Source organism: Scyliorhinus canicula, chromosome 13 (assembly GCF_902713615.1).
Source record: "Scyliorhinus canicula chromosome 13, sScyCan1.1, whole genome shotgun sequence".
Classification (NCBI taxonomy): Eukaryota; Metazoa; Chordata; class Chondrichthyes; order Carcharhiniformes; family Scyliorhinidae; genus Scyliorhinus; species Scyliorhinus canicula.
Window position 1 is genome coordinate 120,684,230 of NC_052158.1, and position 17,137 is coordinate 120,701,366.

Sequence of the window (17,137 nt, forward strand, 5' to 3'; positions counted from 1 at the left end):
AGGGTGACGTTAACCCTTAGCCTGTTTAAGGCAGAGGTGAAAATCTGTGTAAAGCAGGATTCGAGTTAATGTGCAGATTATAATAAATTGATTACTTAAATCATTCTCTGCTCCAAGAAGGAAATTTTGGAAGGGGAAGGAGGCGGGTTTGGATGTATGCAGGGAGTTAAATCCCCTAAAAGTGGTGTTGGGCCAGAATCATTCTGCCCTCTTCCATGTTTTACCTGGGTGGATTTGATGGCAAGCGGGGAACTCTCTTGGAGCTGTTTTATCTGCTCATTATCACATTGCTGTTTGAGGGAGTTTCTTGTGTGAAAATTGGCTGCCATGTTTCCTGTATTGGTTGTAAATGTTTGATGATCGTGAAAGGTGCTGTATGGATGCAAGTGGTTTTCTTTTTTGCGCAGATGGGGACTTGAGGTGCCCATAGAGAGAGAGTGTCAAGGTATATTGGTCTTAGGCAAGCATGGGGGAGAATGCTGGGGGCAGCCTTCTCAGGCCTCATGTCTATTCATGAGATTGTGGCAGCATCAAAAAATCCAAGTGCTGATGATCTTTTCTGAAACATGCCTCCATCGTTTTAAACAGAAGTCCTTCCTTTTGCAGAATGGATGTGTCATCCCATCGACCCTCCTTAATTGGTCAGGGAACCTAGAGGCGGACTGTTAATTGTTAAAGAGCAACTCGTTGGGTCTGCCAAGCAGGGAGTCAGGTTCCAAATCCAAGAAAGGTTCTGTCATTGTGCCAACGACTAAGTTGGTAAAATTCCAACCCACACATCACGTGTTCCATCAGTGTTATCCTGCCAATGCTGGATGTTGTATCCATCCGTACGTAACAGGTATTCAGCGTTCCATAATGCGTTTCAAATTATTCAGGGGCCTTCACATTCTGGGAGGCTGTCTGGTCCTTTAAACTGCTAAACGTTCCAGCCATTCTCTTCACCCATCCCATCTATTGTTACCTCTTTCCAAATCAGGGGCAGGAACGTTCCTGGGAGGCAGCTGAATACATCTAAATAAGGCTAACACCAGAAAATTCATCCGTGTCAATAAAGTTGGCATTAGTGCAGCTTTGCTGCATTTCGACCAGAGGAGGCAGCACAGTGCTAGTCACATCACTTCCATTAGTCAAGCTTGACTTAGCATAATAATTTTCTTTTAATTTATGCAGTTTTTAAATAAGAGGATTCCTCCTACAACAGACTAGTATATCCATCACCCTCGATTACAGCCCTTTCAGTTCCACTCTTCCTCAGCACAGTCAAAACTGGATTTCAAAGTACAAAGACTGTGATCAATACGAGACTCATATTCAGGTAGCCTGAGAGAATGACAATCACAGCAGGGGTAATATATTCAGACTCTGGCTCTGCTGAAGTCGGGGATGGAGGTGGAAAGGGCCTACAAATACTAGCGCAGGCCATACTGCCAGTTTCTGGACCCCAGTAACCACCCTTTTGGCCAAGGTAGGTGCAGGGCCTGGCAAAGCTCCTCATCCCCACAAGGCTGGTAGACAATTTTTCTGATCATGATTCTTGTTCAGGGCACTTAAAGGAATCAACAGTGATTTTTCCAGTTGGCTTCCATTTTTACCACACAGTGGCTGCCTGGAGGCAGACACCCACTGACAGGCTGGAGGACCAGTCCTCCAAGCAGGTATACAGGCCCTCCCTGCCTGCCTGAGTAGGGGTTCAGGCAAAGGCCTGGCTGCTTTTTTCTGCTTCTATTTAAATTATTAAAATGTTGGTGACAAGGCATCTTCATATTGAAGTGCCTTCTCAGTTCACAGAATCACAGAATTGTTATGGTGCAAAAGGAGCAGAAGGAGGCCATTTGGCCCATCGTGTCTGTACCGGCTCCCCAAACGAGCATTGTGACTTAATGCCATTCACCTGTACCCGCGCACATTCTTTCTCTTCAAGTAATGATCTAATGCTATCTTCAATGCCTCGATGGAAACTCTCCACCACACTTCCATGCAGGGCATTCCAGACTCAAACCATTCTTTTCTCAGTCTTTTCTCACATCACATTCGCTTTTTTTGCAAATTGCCTTTAATCTGTGCCCTCTCATTCTTGATCCATTTAGAAGCGGGAACGCTTTCTCCCTATCTATTCTGTCCAGCCCCCTCATGCTTTTGAACATCTCCATCAAATCTCCTCTTAGGCCTTCTTCTCTCCAAGGAGAACAGTCCCAACCACTCCAATCTATCCTCAGAACTGAAGTGTCTCATCACTGGAACCATTCTTGTAAACCTCTTCTGCGCTTTCTCCAATACATTCACATCATACCTTTGGTGTGGTGCCCAGAACTGTACACAATATTCCAGTTGAGGTCTAACTAGTGTCTTGTATAGGTTCAGTATAACATCCTTGCTCTTGTACTCTATGCCCCTATTAATAAAGATCAGAATACTATATGCTTTATTAACAGCTCTCTCGATTTATCCTGCCATCTTCAATAATCTATGTACATAAACACACCTTTTAGAATTTTACCACTTAGTTTATTATGTCTCTTCATGTTCTTCCTACCAAAATGCATCGCCTCACACTTCTTTGCATTGAACTTCATCTGCCACTTATCTGCCCACTCCACCAATGTGGCTATGTCCATAAGACCATAAGACATAGAAGCAGAATTAGGCCGCTCGGCCCATCGAGTCTGCTCCGCCATTCAATCATGGTTGATATCTTTCTCATCCCCATTCTCCTGCCTTCTCCCCATAACACCTGATCCCCTTATTAATCAAGAACCTGTCTATCTCTGACTTAAAGACAGTCAATGATTTGGCCTCCACAGCCTTCTGTGGCAAAGAGTTCCACAGATTCACTACGCTCTGGCTGAATAAATGTCTTCTCATCTCTGTCCTTTTGAAGTTCTACACTGTCCTCTTCACATTTTACAATATTCCTAAGTTTTGTATCATCTGCAAACTTTGAAACTGTCCCTTGCACACCAAGATCTAGATAATTCATCCAGGAAAAGCAAGGGTCCCAGTACCAACCCCTAGTGAACACAATTCCAAACCTTCCTGCAGCCTGAAAAATATTCATTGACCAATTCTCTCTGCTTCCTATTATTCAGCCAATTTTTTTTATCAATGTTTCTTCTGTCCCTTTTATTCTATGAGCTATAACCTTTCTCCCAAGTCTGTTGTGTGGCACTGCATTGACTGCCTTCTGAAAGTCCAAGTACACCACATTAACAGCATTACCTATCATTGAGCCTTTCTGTTAAATCTTCAAAAAAGTCCAGCAAGTTAGATAAACAGAATTTTCCCTTTAGAACAAGGTGTAACATTTGCATTTCACCAGTCCTCTGGAACCTTCCCAGAGTCAAGGTAAGACTGGATGATTATGGCTAGCGCCCTTCAATTATCATTCTCACTTCCTTCAATATCCTTGGATGTATCTCCTCCAGCCTCGATGCATCGTCAATTTTCAGTATCAACAGTCTATTCAACACCTCCTCCTTATCAATTTTGGACCAATCTAGTGTCAGGTGGATGTACCTTTAAGAAATGGGTGCTTATCAAATAGCTGCAGTGATGTCAGTGTGTGGGTGGAGCTGGGCTGTCTGTCTTTCACTTTCGTTTTGAGCTGAGAGCTGCAGTGTGTTTTTGGTTTCGTTTTCAGAGTTGGAGATCTGCATTCAAAGCAAGCAGCTGTGTAATGATCTCTCTCTCTCTCTACAAGCTAAAGAATGTCTTCAACTCATTGATGATTTCAAAGCAATACCTGTTTCTGTAGAGAATTTAAACCTGCTGTCTTTGTTTTAAAAGGTTTTAACTTATGGATGTTGTTTGGGAAGTTATTAAGGGTTATCTATAGAGTGCTGTATCTTTTGGGGGTTGGTCGGGGTTGGTAGTTGATAAACTGTTTACTGTGTGTTTATAAAATGTTAACTGGATTCATTGAATAAACATTGTTTTTGTTAAAAAATACTTTTAGTTCTCTGTTGCATAACACTTGGAAAGTGGGCCCTTGTGCTCCCCATCACCAAAATATATTAAAAGTTGTTGGTCATGTGAACTCCTTGGTAGACTTTGGTGCTCTCTAAACCCTGGCCCACAATACTAGGAACATAATTTTCCTCATCTGTCACCATGTCCTGTGCAGCATCTAACTCCTTTGTAAGATGAATGCAAAGTATTCATTTGATACCTGAGCCACACCCCGACCTCCATATGTAAATTCCCTTTGAGGTCCCTAATTGGCCCTATTCCACATTTTACCACCCTTTTACTATTCATATGTCTGCAGAAGACATTGGCATTCCCCTTGATGTTGGCTGGCAGTCTTTTCTCAAAATCTCTCTTCTCTAACGAACTTTATCACCTCCCCTCTGAACCTTCTGTATTCCTCTTGGATCTCAAATGCACTGCCTACCTGACACCTGTTGCAAGTACAGTTTTTCTTCCTTACCTTAATTTCCATCTCCTTTTCATCCAGGGAGCTCTGGATTTGTTTGCCCTACCTTTCCCGTGACCATGTTTGGACCACTTTTGTTTTGAAGATAGTCCAATGTTCAGCTACAGATTTTCCCGGCAACTTTTAGTCTAACCGGCCCAGCTTCATTCTTGCCCCATTGAAGTCAGCTCTCCCCCAGTTAATTATTTTTACTCTGGATTGACTATTTTCTTTTTCCATCATTATCCTAAATCTTACAATATTATGATCACTGTCTCCTTAATGCTCCCCCTCAGACATTTGATCTACTTGACCCCCCTGATTTTCAAGGACCAGATCAACAGTGAATCCTTTCTTGTTGGACTGAACACGCTACTGTAGAAAATTTTCTGAACATAATATTTTGCCCCTCTCAAGCCTTTGCACTATCAGTCCCCCAGTTTACATTTGTGTAAATAAAGTCCCCCATTAAAACTACTCTACATTGATTGCATCTCTCTGTAATTTCCCTGTTACTTACCCACTAACGCAGACTGTTGCTTCTCCCAAGCTGGAAGGCCTCGGATTGACGCTCCAGGTTAAAGAGCCCACCTGTCACTTTTAATTGGACAGGGAAACTATCTCCAAGCCAGTTAAGGGGGTGGACTCATGTAAATCCCAGGTCAGTGACTGTCCCTCCCCTGGAGACAGGTTTGGGATTTGGAAACTGTGAAAATTCAGCCTGAAGCGTCGTTTAAAAAAAAGAGCTGTAGACTAATAAATGTTGGACACCAGCTTGTACTGCCTAAAAACACAATGGATGGGATTGCCCGTGCTCCCCGCGCCACGTTAAGCAGTGGCAGAGGTTGCCATTGGTCAGAAGTGGGATTTCTGGGTCCCACCGCTATCAACGGAGTTTTCTGTTGCTGGGGAACCCGTGGTGCCATCGGCAGAACCGCACGATCCCACTGGCAGGAACCGCTGGAAAATCCCGCCCAATGACATTGCGTCTACTTGATCTGGAAAAGTTAAATATGTCATGCCTACGTCCCACAAGGAATGGCAAGTTCACATTTTATAGTTAGAGGCATGATCATGCCAGCTAAACTGCACATTATTCTTTTGGTATGGCCTTTTAGAACATAGAACAGTACAGCACAGAACAGGCCCTTCGGCCCTCGATGTTGTGCCGAGCAATGATCACCCTACTCAAACCCACGTATCCATCCTATACCCGTAACCCAACAACCCCCCCTTAACCTTACTTTTTTTGGGACACTACGGGCAATTTAGCATGGCCAATCCACCTAACCCACACATCTTTGGACTGTGGGAGGAAAGCGGAGCACCCGGAGGAAACCCACGCACACACGGGGAGGATGTGCAGACTCCACACAGACAGTGACCCAGCAGGGAATCGAACCTGGGACCCTGGAGCTGTGAAGCATTGATGCTAACCACCATGCTACCCTGCTCCCATGCTATTTCTTCGACAAGTAATAGTTGAAGTTGCCAAACAGCAGTTAAAGTTTTCTGTAGGATGCATCATGTATCTTTTCTTGACAATAATGTTAAATTTGATGTAAAACACAGGAACATAATTATTCTACTACAAACTAGTCTTAAGAGACATGTCCATGATCATTCAAACTAATTAGAATTAGACGTACACAACCCTGTCATGAAGAAGATCAGCATTATACTGATTAGTTGTGACTGGACTGGTTAATCTCTTTGTTGAAAGCTCAAACTCTGACAGGAATGGCATCTTTTCTAGCCCGTGGGAAAATTGGCGAAGAAGTGAATCCAAACACTGTTTCAAACTGATTACAAAGAACCTACATTGTGTCATATTTATTTTGGGTTCAATGCACTTTCTGATTGATGGTGAATTCCATGGATTTACTGTTAACATAGCTGTAGGGTCTCATGAAGGCTAGCAATCTTCCAGCACCTTGTTTAGGGGAATATTCTTCACTTGGCACTGAATGTTAACAGGCTATTTTTCAAAATGTGGCATGAAGATGTGAGCAACACTGACAAGGTCATTTTTATTACCAATGCCTAGTTGCACTCAGAAGGTAGTTTGCGAGCCTTCATCATATAATGTTTGGTGGTTAATTCAAAGATATTGGCCGGGATTCTTCAAAACGGCGGTTAAGTGTTGACGCCGGCTTAAACACTGGAGTGTTTCATGCCGGGGTCAACGGGCCTCTTGGCCCAGTGATTCAGTGGCCCACAGGGGACCAGCACACCGCCGGAGTGCTCCGCGCTGCTCCAGCTGCCGTATGCAGCCCTGCACTGCCGTCTGTGCGGTAGCCGCTCCTGCGCGTGCGACATGGCGGACCCACACAGTGGGCCGGCGCGGAAGAAGGTAGGCCACCCCCCAGATCGCGCACACCCGCTGATTGGTGGCCCCCGATCGCGGGCCTGGCCATCATGGAGGCCCTCCCCAGAGACTGACCCCCCCCCCCCCATCCCCCACCACGATGGCCATCGCAGCCGCGACGCCGAGCACACGCCGGGTGGAACCATACATGAACTACGCCGCCGAGAACTCGGCCGGTCGACCACGGAGAATCTTTCAACGGCCCTCGACTGCCGCTGTGTCGACCACGCACGGCTGACTGCCACCAATTCTCCGGTCGCCGGAGGTTCACGTCCCGGCATCGGACCCGATTGCGGGTCCGGTGCCCCATTCTCCGCCCCCGGCACGGAGTGTCGGAGAATCCCGACCATTAATCCAGTAATGATGAATGAATGGCTTGGATGGTTGACATGCAGTTGTGTCGGGGCAGGCGTGGAGAAGGAAGCAACCGCGCATGCACGCACTCGCGCCGGTCGCACTGCACATTTGCAGACCTGCGCCACCCATTTTATGCCAGTATCGGCAGCTGGAGTGGCGTGAGTCGCTCCAGTGCCGTGCTGGTCTCCTCTAGGGCAGAGGATCGCTACACCTAGCGGTCCGATTATGCCGTCCAGTGTTTACGCCGGCGTCAACACTCTGCCGTCAGATGGGAGAATCCCGCCCCCTGTGCCCCCATGTGGGCTGCAGACTAAACCCTGCCCTCCTGAATACTGTGTGGGAGGTGGTGGGAGAGGCAGTCAGTACTGCCCGTCACACCAGGAGGAGCCAGCCGGTGATCCGGAGGGATGGAAGTCACTGGTGAGTCCTCTGCCCTCAGAGGGGCAGAGACCCAGGGAGGGTTCCAAGGGCTGCGGTACAGGTGTTCTCTGGTTGGGGTGAGATCTGCTGATCCCCTCCTTCTTCTGCACATAGGCAACACTTCTGAGGAGCCAACACCTGGTGAACTTGGCCCTTGATGCATGCAGCTGGGACAGGGGTGTACAGAGGAGCAGCATGGGTGGGCTCCTAGATGGCCAGACGCCTTCTGAATATTTAAAGGACACAGGCAGCACGCATCAGTGTGAGCAACCAGAAGCCTGTAAGTATTGCCAAAGGGGTGGGTTTAAAAGACAGACTGCTGCAATGACAGTCTGAACCAGGCCATCCCCATCCCGAGAGGAGCACCCCGAGTCCACGGACCTGCCACCAAGTCATTACCCGCTACTGTCCTGGCCCGGACACCCATTGACCAGCAAGACCGACAGTTTTCAGTGGTTTTTCAGTGTTATTTTAGCCTCCTGTTCTCCCTCTGCAGCCACGGTGCCCAGTCCACATTTGTAAATATAGTAATTCACGCCTGCAAGACTTCTGTCTGAGAGGAGTGGAGCATTGAGGCAGGTTGGAATAAACTGTGCCCAACTCGCTAATCATATTTAATTGCATGCAAATGCCGGTTTGCATGCTGACACCAGCGCGGGACGCGAACCTGGTTATCATCACTAGCGAGGGATCGGAGCGTGGCGTCCCAATCAGCGCCGGGAGCGGACCTCGATTATGGACGGAGAATTTTGCCCACTTTTTTTTACCTTTAGGGGAATAGTGAGGGAACTGGTGGAAAGATTTCCAAGCTGATTATCAGTCCGTTGAACTTCATTGACTGCTCCTTCCGTGGCCAACAGGTCCTGACGTTGGACTCGAACCTGAAGCTTCGGGTCCAGCAGCAAGGGGGCTACCACTGCGCCACAAAACCTCCGCAGTTTTGCAGTGCAAGAACCACACAAATGAATATTAGGTCATGTGTGATGGAACCATCAATTCACTAGACACGTGCTTTAAGATATGAACAGTGGTTTTAATCTACTTACAACAGAATCAGCCTGTTCCGCGTTGAACTCTCGATGAACTGAACGACTGGCTCTGAGCATTGGTATTTATACAGCAGTCCAGGGGGAGGAGTTGTGGGCGGAGCCAAGGGTGGAGCCCTGTACAAACTCCTAAGCATTCTCAGAGCTACTCCCCCTAGTGGTCGGGCACTGCAACTGCACTTACAAATGCATAGTCTCATGTATGTACAATACAGTGTGAATTACGGAGTTACATTCACCACAATGTGATTTCCAGTGTCTGAGCCCAGTGAGGATTTTGATTACTAAGATGTTTGAATTCAGCTTTCTGAGGACAGTAGTTGTCGGGTTCACTGGGCAGATGATGAGGATATCGCAGGTGAAGTAGGGATACAGAGTCTGGGTCGGTTCTGCAGGTGATGGGAGGAAATTCTCCAGCAGAGCCAGGCTTGGAGGAGCTAAGAGATAGTAACAGACTATTTGCTCAGCCAAGCAGCTGGAGTCCTTTCCAGTTGATAAAACAATAGGCTGAGAATTTCTCAGTCCTCAAATACATATGGTGATTTCAAAATGGTCCATGATGACTTCTGAAAGCATGTTTATCCAACGTCTGAAACTGGCTTTGATTTTAGTACTGTAATGCAGTAGTATGCAACACCTTCCAAACCCATGACCGTGGCCATCTAGAAGGACAAGGGCACCAAATACATGGGAACCCCACCACCTAGAAGTTCCCCTCTTAAGTCATTTACCACCCTGAAATTTATCGCCGCTCTTTCACTGTTGCTGGATCAAAATCATGAAACCTCCCTCCTTAAAGCAGAGTGGGTGTATTTACACAACATGGAGCGGTTCAAGGAGGCAGCTCACCACCATCTTGTCAAGGGCAAACAGTGATGGGCAACAAATGCTGGCCTAGCCAACGATGTCCGCATCCCATAAATGACTTTAAAAAAATGTCCCAGTCATTATCTGTTGAAATAGTTACCATCCATATTCAGGGTCTGGCGTCAGGAAGGCATTGCCTTGGCAATGACTCTGACTGCTCGGAAGATCAGCTTATTAGGTACAGATGAGGTCCATTGGTCCCTTTTTAAAATGAATCTGGACAGCTCCAGGTCTGAGATGAGTCTGTTAGCAGCTCTTGCAGTCATGACGTGTTCCAATGTGCGATCTCCTGGTTTGAGGATTACAAGGGTTTTTACAATGAGATTCCACTGGCTGAGAAACAACTCCTTTATTCTTGTGACCCTTGGTGGTAGTTCCCAGAACAAAGGGCTAACCCTGTGGTCATTCGATTTATGGCAAGCATCTTTTGGTTAATCAAGGAATTTATTTTCAGGCGATGATGAGAATAAAGTTCTTGATTTCATTTCATGTACTGGGGACCCGACAGAAGTGAATAATTTCCACTACTCTCAGTCCAAACATTGGTTACTATTAAATGTGAGTGACGGGGGCTCACCCATCAACCAAGAACTGATGGAAAGCCTGCATCACTTTTCCCCAGCAGGCCTGACACTATTACATTCCAAACTGGCAGTCAGCTGACAGCCTTGGGTCTACTGCCTGATTAAACCTGAAGTAGGCTGGAAATCCCAACCTGGTGGGTGCATGGCCAGTCAAAGGCTGACAGCTCTCCAGTACTGGTAGAGTCACTGGGAGTGATTGCCACTGGTGGTACTACCATGGAGCCTTCATCAGGGATTGCCAATGGATCCCTAGAGAGAAGTGAATGTTGGTGTGATGGGGCCTTGAGAGGAGTTTGTTGGTGAAGTGGGGAGGAGGAGTAATGGAGGGAAGAGCAGGGAGGAGGGTGCCTTTCGAATGCTGGATCCCTCAGTTAAACACAGAGTTCCCAGGAGTGAGGAACCTTCCTGTCGGCTACTAGAAAATCTGACAGGATTTGATGAGTGACCATCCCAGATGCCGAGTCTCCTGCCTGCCATTGGTTGAATACCCAAGATGATTGGATGAGGCCCTTAAGTGGTCCTTAATGGCTTTTATTGGTGTCTGGATGGCAAGGCTTCTCTCCCCAGTCATGATTGGAGGGAGGCGGAAAGGTGGCAGGATCCCCACCCCACACCCTCCTGCCCGATCAGAAGACCCTCCCCAGCTCTGAACTTGCCTCGGGGACACTAAACTCCACCTCTTCTCACCAACACTCACTCTGAGCGAAGGGAGGATAATAATCTTCGTGGTGTCTTCCTTCTGATTTTCTGATCGTCTGATTTTCCATAACCGTTCACAGTTGGATGTGGTATGAGTAAACTTCACTCTGCTTCCCAGGCTGAGGAACTGCGTAGATCTGCATTGGCTCCTGCTTTGGTGTTTTAACATGGGTCCTTAGCGCCACGAGGCAGCATTGTTAACCACTGTGCCACCGCGCTGCCTCAACTTGCATTTATGTAGCATTTTTAACATAGTAAATGCCTCAAGGTGCTTCGATGAGGTATTTTCAGAAGGGGCCCTGCCTGAATTCTCTCGCTACCTTGAAGATTAATTGCAGTGTCCCTCCCACTATCTCAGCTATGAACAGCTATCCACATCAGCCCAGTTGTGTTTGGCTCTGTAGGGTTGACCACAAAATTGTCAGAGGGAGTTTTAAAACATTCACAGCTTCAGACATGATAAGCATATTAAGTGAATTGAGAATTTTACAAATTATAACTCCAAATAAAAATATTCATTACTTTTTTCTAGTGTTATTTACTTTAGATTAACTAAAGTAAAGCTGAGTGTGGGCAGGTCCAGCCTTGAATCAATATTAACTATCCTCACTAATAAAAGAGAGATAAAAGGTTGTCTTGGTGCAGAGTGCAAGGGCTGGTTGAGTGAGTATTGATGTGTTACACCCATTCTTTGGGTATATAATGAGGTCCAAAAATATAAATCCAAAATTGGTATTGACATTCTGTAAATCACAAGTGAGATCCTGAATGGAAGATTCAGTCTGGGGCTCTGCACTCAGAAAAAGACAGATGTGGAATTATAAACAGGCATAGTTTCACTCTGTTCAAAGCTTTTATTATTCATTATTTCAATGAAAAAGATCCAGCTCCAGCAAATGAAATTACCTTTCTCTTGTTAATCTATGAATGTAACATGTAGGAGATAAAGTGCCCCATGGTATTCACACAACAGTGAAGCAGAGCAATTTTCACTGATTGTGTGGCACTGACTGGTGAGAGATTCCAGACATAACCAGTGGCTCAAACATTTTTATTTCAGACAACCTCCCAATGGGCATGATGCAACAACCCGGTTGCACCCAGTGCAAATCTGGGTGCAACAGGAGAATCCCGTGCGGGTCCAAATCGGGATCTGCGTCGGGAGTAAAACCTTGCGCGAATCACCCAACTCACCCCGCCCCCCCCCCCCCCCCCCCCCCCCCCCCCCCCCGGCTCGCTGGGCAAGACCCAGACCAGAGTGGCTCATTTAACTATCTAGATGTCGGATCCGCGCCATCCGCGCCTGGGAGACCTCAACAGAGCGCCGTTTAGTGCTGGTCCACACAAACATGGACCAGTTGTAACGGCACCTGGGGGGGTCTCCCAGACCATTGGAGACCTCAGGGTGGATGGGGACAGGGTAGGGCGGCACCCTGACACTCTGTCTGGCACCTGGACACATTGGCACTGCCAGCCTGGCACCCTGGCAATGCACCCAGGTACCATGGCAGTGACAGGGTGCCAGGTTGGTGCTGCCAGGGGTCAGACCTAGGGGGCCTCCCCAAGGTTAGGGGTGAGGGGGGTCATAACAGAATGGGAGGCCTGTAAAGGGTGGGGGGGGAGGAAATCCCCCCAAGTGTGGCATTGGTGGGGAGAAATTCCCCGAGGCCACAAATACCCAGCAATATGCCGTTGGATGAAAATGAAAATGAAAATCGCTTATTGTCACGAGTAGGCTTCAATGAAGTTACTGTGAAAAGCCCCTAGTCGCATATGTCTGGGGAGGCTGGTACGGGATAGCGGGATTTTTCTCAGTGCTGCAGACGCCTTTAACTTGAGTCCCGCTGAATCGCTTCTATACACCGCTTTCACTTTCTATAAACCTGATTTAAATTATCTTGGATAACCACGTGCCTATTTCCTCAGCACTTTATTTGTTTGTCATTTTGAGTAACATGCAGCCTTGCAGCTTTGGGCAGCACAGTAGCATGGTGGTTAGCACAACTGCTTCACAGCTCCAGGGTCCCAGGTTCGACTCCCGGCTTGGGTCACTGTCTGTGCGGAGTCTGTACGTTCTCCCTGTGTCTGCGTGGGTTTCCTCCGGGTGCTCCGGTTTTCTCCCACAGTCCAAAGATGTGCAGGTTAGGTGGACTGACCATGCAAAATTGCCCTTAGGGTCCAAAATTGCCCTTAGTGTTGGGTGGGGTTATTGGGTTATGGGGAAAGGGTGGAGGTGTGGGCTTGGATAGGGTGCTTTTTCAAAGAGCCGTGCAAACTCGATGGGCCGAATGGCCTCCTTCTGCACTGTAAATTCTATGATTTGCAAGGTCACGTTATGTCACGTTGTAGAGGTTACCTGATTATGCTGCAGCATTCACTAATTTAATATCCTATGTTGCTGCACTTTAAATCACACAGTTCTAGATCCTAGTGGTTGTGTTGCTCTCCATTTAATCATCCACTGTGTTTTAACAGTAGCCATTAGGGCATTTATTTAGATTCCTAGCACAGTTTGAAGTCCTATGTGAACAAATGCAATTTTAACAGAAGCAGTATCTGGTTGTCGTGTGTATAATTACTGATAAGAGGAACATGTAATTGCTGTATTTATTCTGTTACATGGATGGACACAATCTATATTTATGTTTAATAAGGTCTAATCAAGTTATTCTAGGTTGCATTTCCTTTTTCTCGTACTTTCCTTCCACAAAATGAGCTGCTTGGTCGGGGAAAAGAATGGCTACAAAGAGGAAATATTCATGACAAAAGAATGACCTTTAAGTTACCGGCGGCAGAAGCCATTGGAAGAGGGAGCAATAGATTCTGGTAGACATGTTATGAAAAGATGCTTTGTCTGAAAACAAAATATCTATTACAACCTGACTGAGGGAAAATTTAATGTATATTTTTGATCAGAGAACAGCAACCCCGTGCTCAATTCATTTATTTACTGCTTTCATTCTTCAAGTTTGCATCAACACTGAATACCTATGAAGTAGATGGACTGAAGGCAGTGAGATTTTTTTTTCCCAAAATATCATAACACATTTGAGTAATCAGATAGTCTTATGCCTGAAACCTGAGCAGTGTCTTGGGAAATCATTGTCGTTTTTAATTCCTGAACATTTCTCTTGCTTGACAATGTAACTTGGTCCTGAGCTTAACTCACTGGATTACACTTACTTTCTCCACAGATGAAATCATGCAACAAGAAATAAGACCCCTGCTTGCGGTTGATATCATCGAACAGTTACAGAAACAATTTGCTATCCTATCAGGTGAGAAATTAGCAGTGTTTTCTTCTTTGGTGTTGTCGGGAACACGATAGACAAGTCTCTTAGTTCAGTATTTCATTTCTTAGTTCATGCTGTGCAGTGCTACAGGCAGACAGCTAAACTCATGATCTGCTTGGCCTCATGTCTAATGATCAATCCTTGCAGAATAATATAGTTATGTTGCATTTGCTTGAAATACCCTGAATGTTTTGCACTTGATAGAGAATCCCGACAATTTTGCAATCTCCTCCAGTTTCCCCATTTTATGGTTCAAGCTCAGTTAATTCTTAACTATATGTTAAAAGAAAGACGAAAAGGTTTCTTTTTATATAGGCCGGAATTCGGCAGATGTTGAGATTCCCTGTTCTTGCCCACGGGTTTTCCGGCAATGTGGGGCGGCTTCAATGGGAAATCCCATTGACAAGGGGCGAGAGGAGAGAATCCTGCCGCCAAAGAATGGCGCGTCGGCCAAGAAACAAGCAGCTGGGGGAGGGGAAAATCCAGCCCATAATCCAGTTTAAAGATTCACTCAAACCTCCATTGATGGACTGTGGCAGCTGTGTGTACGTTCCGCAAAATGCACTGCAGGAACCCACTGAGCATCCTTCAACAACATTTTCCAAACTCGCAATCTCTACTGTCTAGAAGGACACGGTCACTTGGAGCATGGGAACACCACCAACTGCAAGTTCCTTCCAAACTGCACACCATCCTGGCTTGGAATGGTATCGTTGTTTCTTCACAGTGGGTGGGTCAAAAACCTGGAATTCCCTTTCTGCCAGCACTGTGGTTGTACCTATACCAGTTGGTCTGTGGCGGTTTAAGAAGGTGACTCACCACCACCTCCTGAACGGCAATTAGAGATGGGCAATAAATACTGACCTTGCCACAGTTGCCTACAACTCACAAAAGAATTAAAAAAAGAGATAATTTGCTGGCCCACAAACAGCAATAGGAGAACACAGTGGGCTAAATAGCTGGTTTGCAAAGCAGAACAAGGCCGGCAGCGCGGGTTCAATTCTCGTACCGGCCTCCCCGAACAGGGGCCGGAATGTGGCGATGAGGGGCTTTTCAGAGTAACTTCATTGAAGCCTACTTGGGACAATAAGCGATTATTTTGAGGGGCTGGTTTAGCACACTGGGCTAAACAGCTGGCTTGTAATGCAGAGCAAGGCAGCAGCCTTGACAAGGGGCGAGAGGAGAGAATAGTTTTGAGACTATTTCAACGCAAAATAAATAATAATGCATGAAATGAATTTTTGTCTTTTGATTTATTAGTCCCTAAATTTATTAGTCATAAACTTGTGTGATCCCTTTGCTTCAGAACCACTTTTTATTCTTGTCAAAATGTACAGAAAATATTTCAACCATCATGCGTGGATTATGCCGGAATATGGCGACTAGGGGATTTTCACAGTAACTTCATTGCAGTGTTAATGTAAGCCTATTTGTGACATTACTAAAGATTCTTATTATTATTTTGGCACTTATGCGTTTTAATAAATGTATGGGGAGCCTTTAAAAGCAACATTCATAAATGTTGCAACTTTTTCTTGAAGTTTTGAATGTCATGTTATTTCACAGTAACTCGGCATCTCTACAGATGGGATTGTTCATGAATTTGGAAATACCCCCAGAGCGAGCAATTTTTAAGACCTTCATGTTGTTAGTAATGGGGAAAAAATCAGGACTAGGCAGTCTGCAATGTGAATTGCTTCAAAAATAATAACTTTCCCCTTCTTGACGTTTGACTGATGGCCTGTTTCTGATATATGTGTTGCCGAGAGCTCTGCGTCTAATCCAAACAGTCGCAGTCACTTTGGGTGAAATTATTCCTGCTGATAAATGTGAACGAATAACCATTAAGTTGTGGTAGACAAAATGCTCAGTGGCATCAGTTACACCATGGGCCTTCTCAAATAATATCTAATGTTGCTGTTGGTCCCAATTCATAAACTTGTGTGATCCCTTTGTTGGGGAGGATTTAAACTAATGTGGCAGGGGGATGGGAACCGATGCAGGAAGTTGGAAGGTAGTAAAACAGGGACAGAAGCAAAAGGAAGTAAGGGGAAAAGTGTAAGGCAGAGAAGACATAGTCAAAAATCAAAAAGGGCGACAGTACAAGGTACAGTGACTGAGGGGAGCTCAGTGAATAGGCCTAGTAATACTAAAAGTAATAATACTGGAGATGTTAAGATTCAAAACAGAGGTAAAAAAAACCAACATAAGTGTACTTTACTTGAATGATCGTAGTATTCGGAATAAAGTAAATGAGTTGATGGCGTAAATGAGTATGATTTAGTGACCATTACTGAAACATGGTTAAAGGATGGTTATGACTGGGAGTTAAATATCCGAGGGTATCAAACTATTCGGAAGGACAGAGTGGATGGTAAGGGAGGTGGTGTAGCTCGGTTATTTAAGGATGACATCCGGGCAATAGTAAGGGATGACATCGGTGCTATGGAGGATAAGGTTGCATCCATTTTTTTAATTAATAAATGTTTTTTATTCAGTTTTCATGTTTTATATTGAACAAATTACAAATTGTTAGAGAGAGAAAAAAAAAACACGCAAAAATTAACATATATATTTACAGGTGAGCATCTTCGTAGTAATAACTGTGGCCTCCCCCTCTTCGCCGGCATACATATTTTACATTCCCCAACATGTTTATTGGCATTTATTTAGTTTGGTTTTGGGCCTTAGCTAGCCATCAAACCCCCGTAACGAGCCCGTAGCCCCCCCCCCTCCCCGCCGGCTACCTTGCCCCGACTATTCTTCCTCTTGTACGTTGGCCACAAACAGGTCCCGGAACAATTGCATGAATGGCTCCCACGTTCTGTGGAAGCCGTCGTCCGACCCTCGGATGGCGAATTTGATTTTCTCCATTTGGAGAGAATCCGAGAGGTCGGACAGCCAGTCTGCAGCTCTGGGCGGTGCTGTTGACCGCCAGCCAAACAGGATTCTACGGCGGGCGATCAGGGAGGCAAAGCAAGGGCGTCCGCCCTCCTCCCCAGGAATAGATCTGGCTGGTCTGAAACCCCGAAGACCGCCACTATCGGGCATAGCTCCACCCTCACCCCCACCACTTTGGACATAGCCTC

The 17,137-nt window shown here is 45.9% G+C and overlaps 1 protein-coding gene across 11 annotated transcripts in view; it reads left to right on the forward strand.

Annotated features, from left to right (window-relative positions):
• Nucleotides 1-17,137, forward strand: part of mcf2l2 (MCF.2 cell line derived transforming sequence-like 2) — a 465,252-nt gene that overhangs the window by 137,261 nt on the left and 310,854 nt on the right. For 10 of the 11 annotated variants that reach the window (XM_038816480.1, XM_038816477.1, XM_038816487.1 and 7 more), the window contains one exon: nt 13,950-14,033. In XM_038816480.1, the coding sequence (XP_038672408.1) occupies nt 13,950-14,033 (84 nt within the window). Of the gene's footprint in view, nt 1-7,739; nt 7,840-13,949; nt 14,034-17,137 lie in introns of those variants that run through there. The other variant, XM_038816479.1, reaches the window with a different exon arrangement.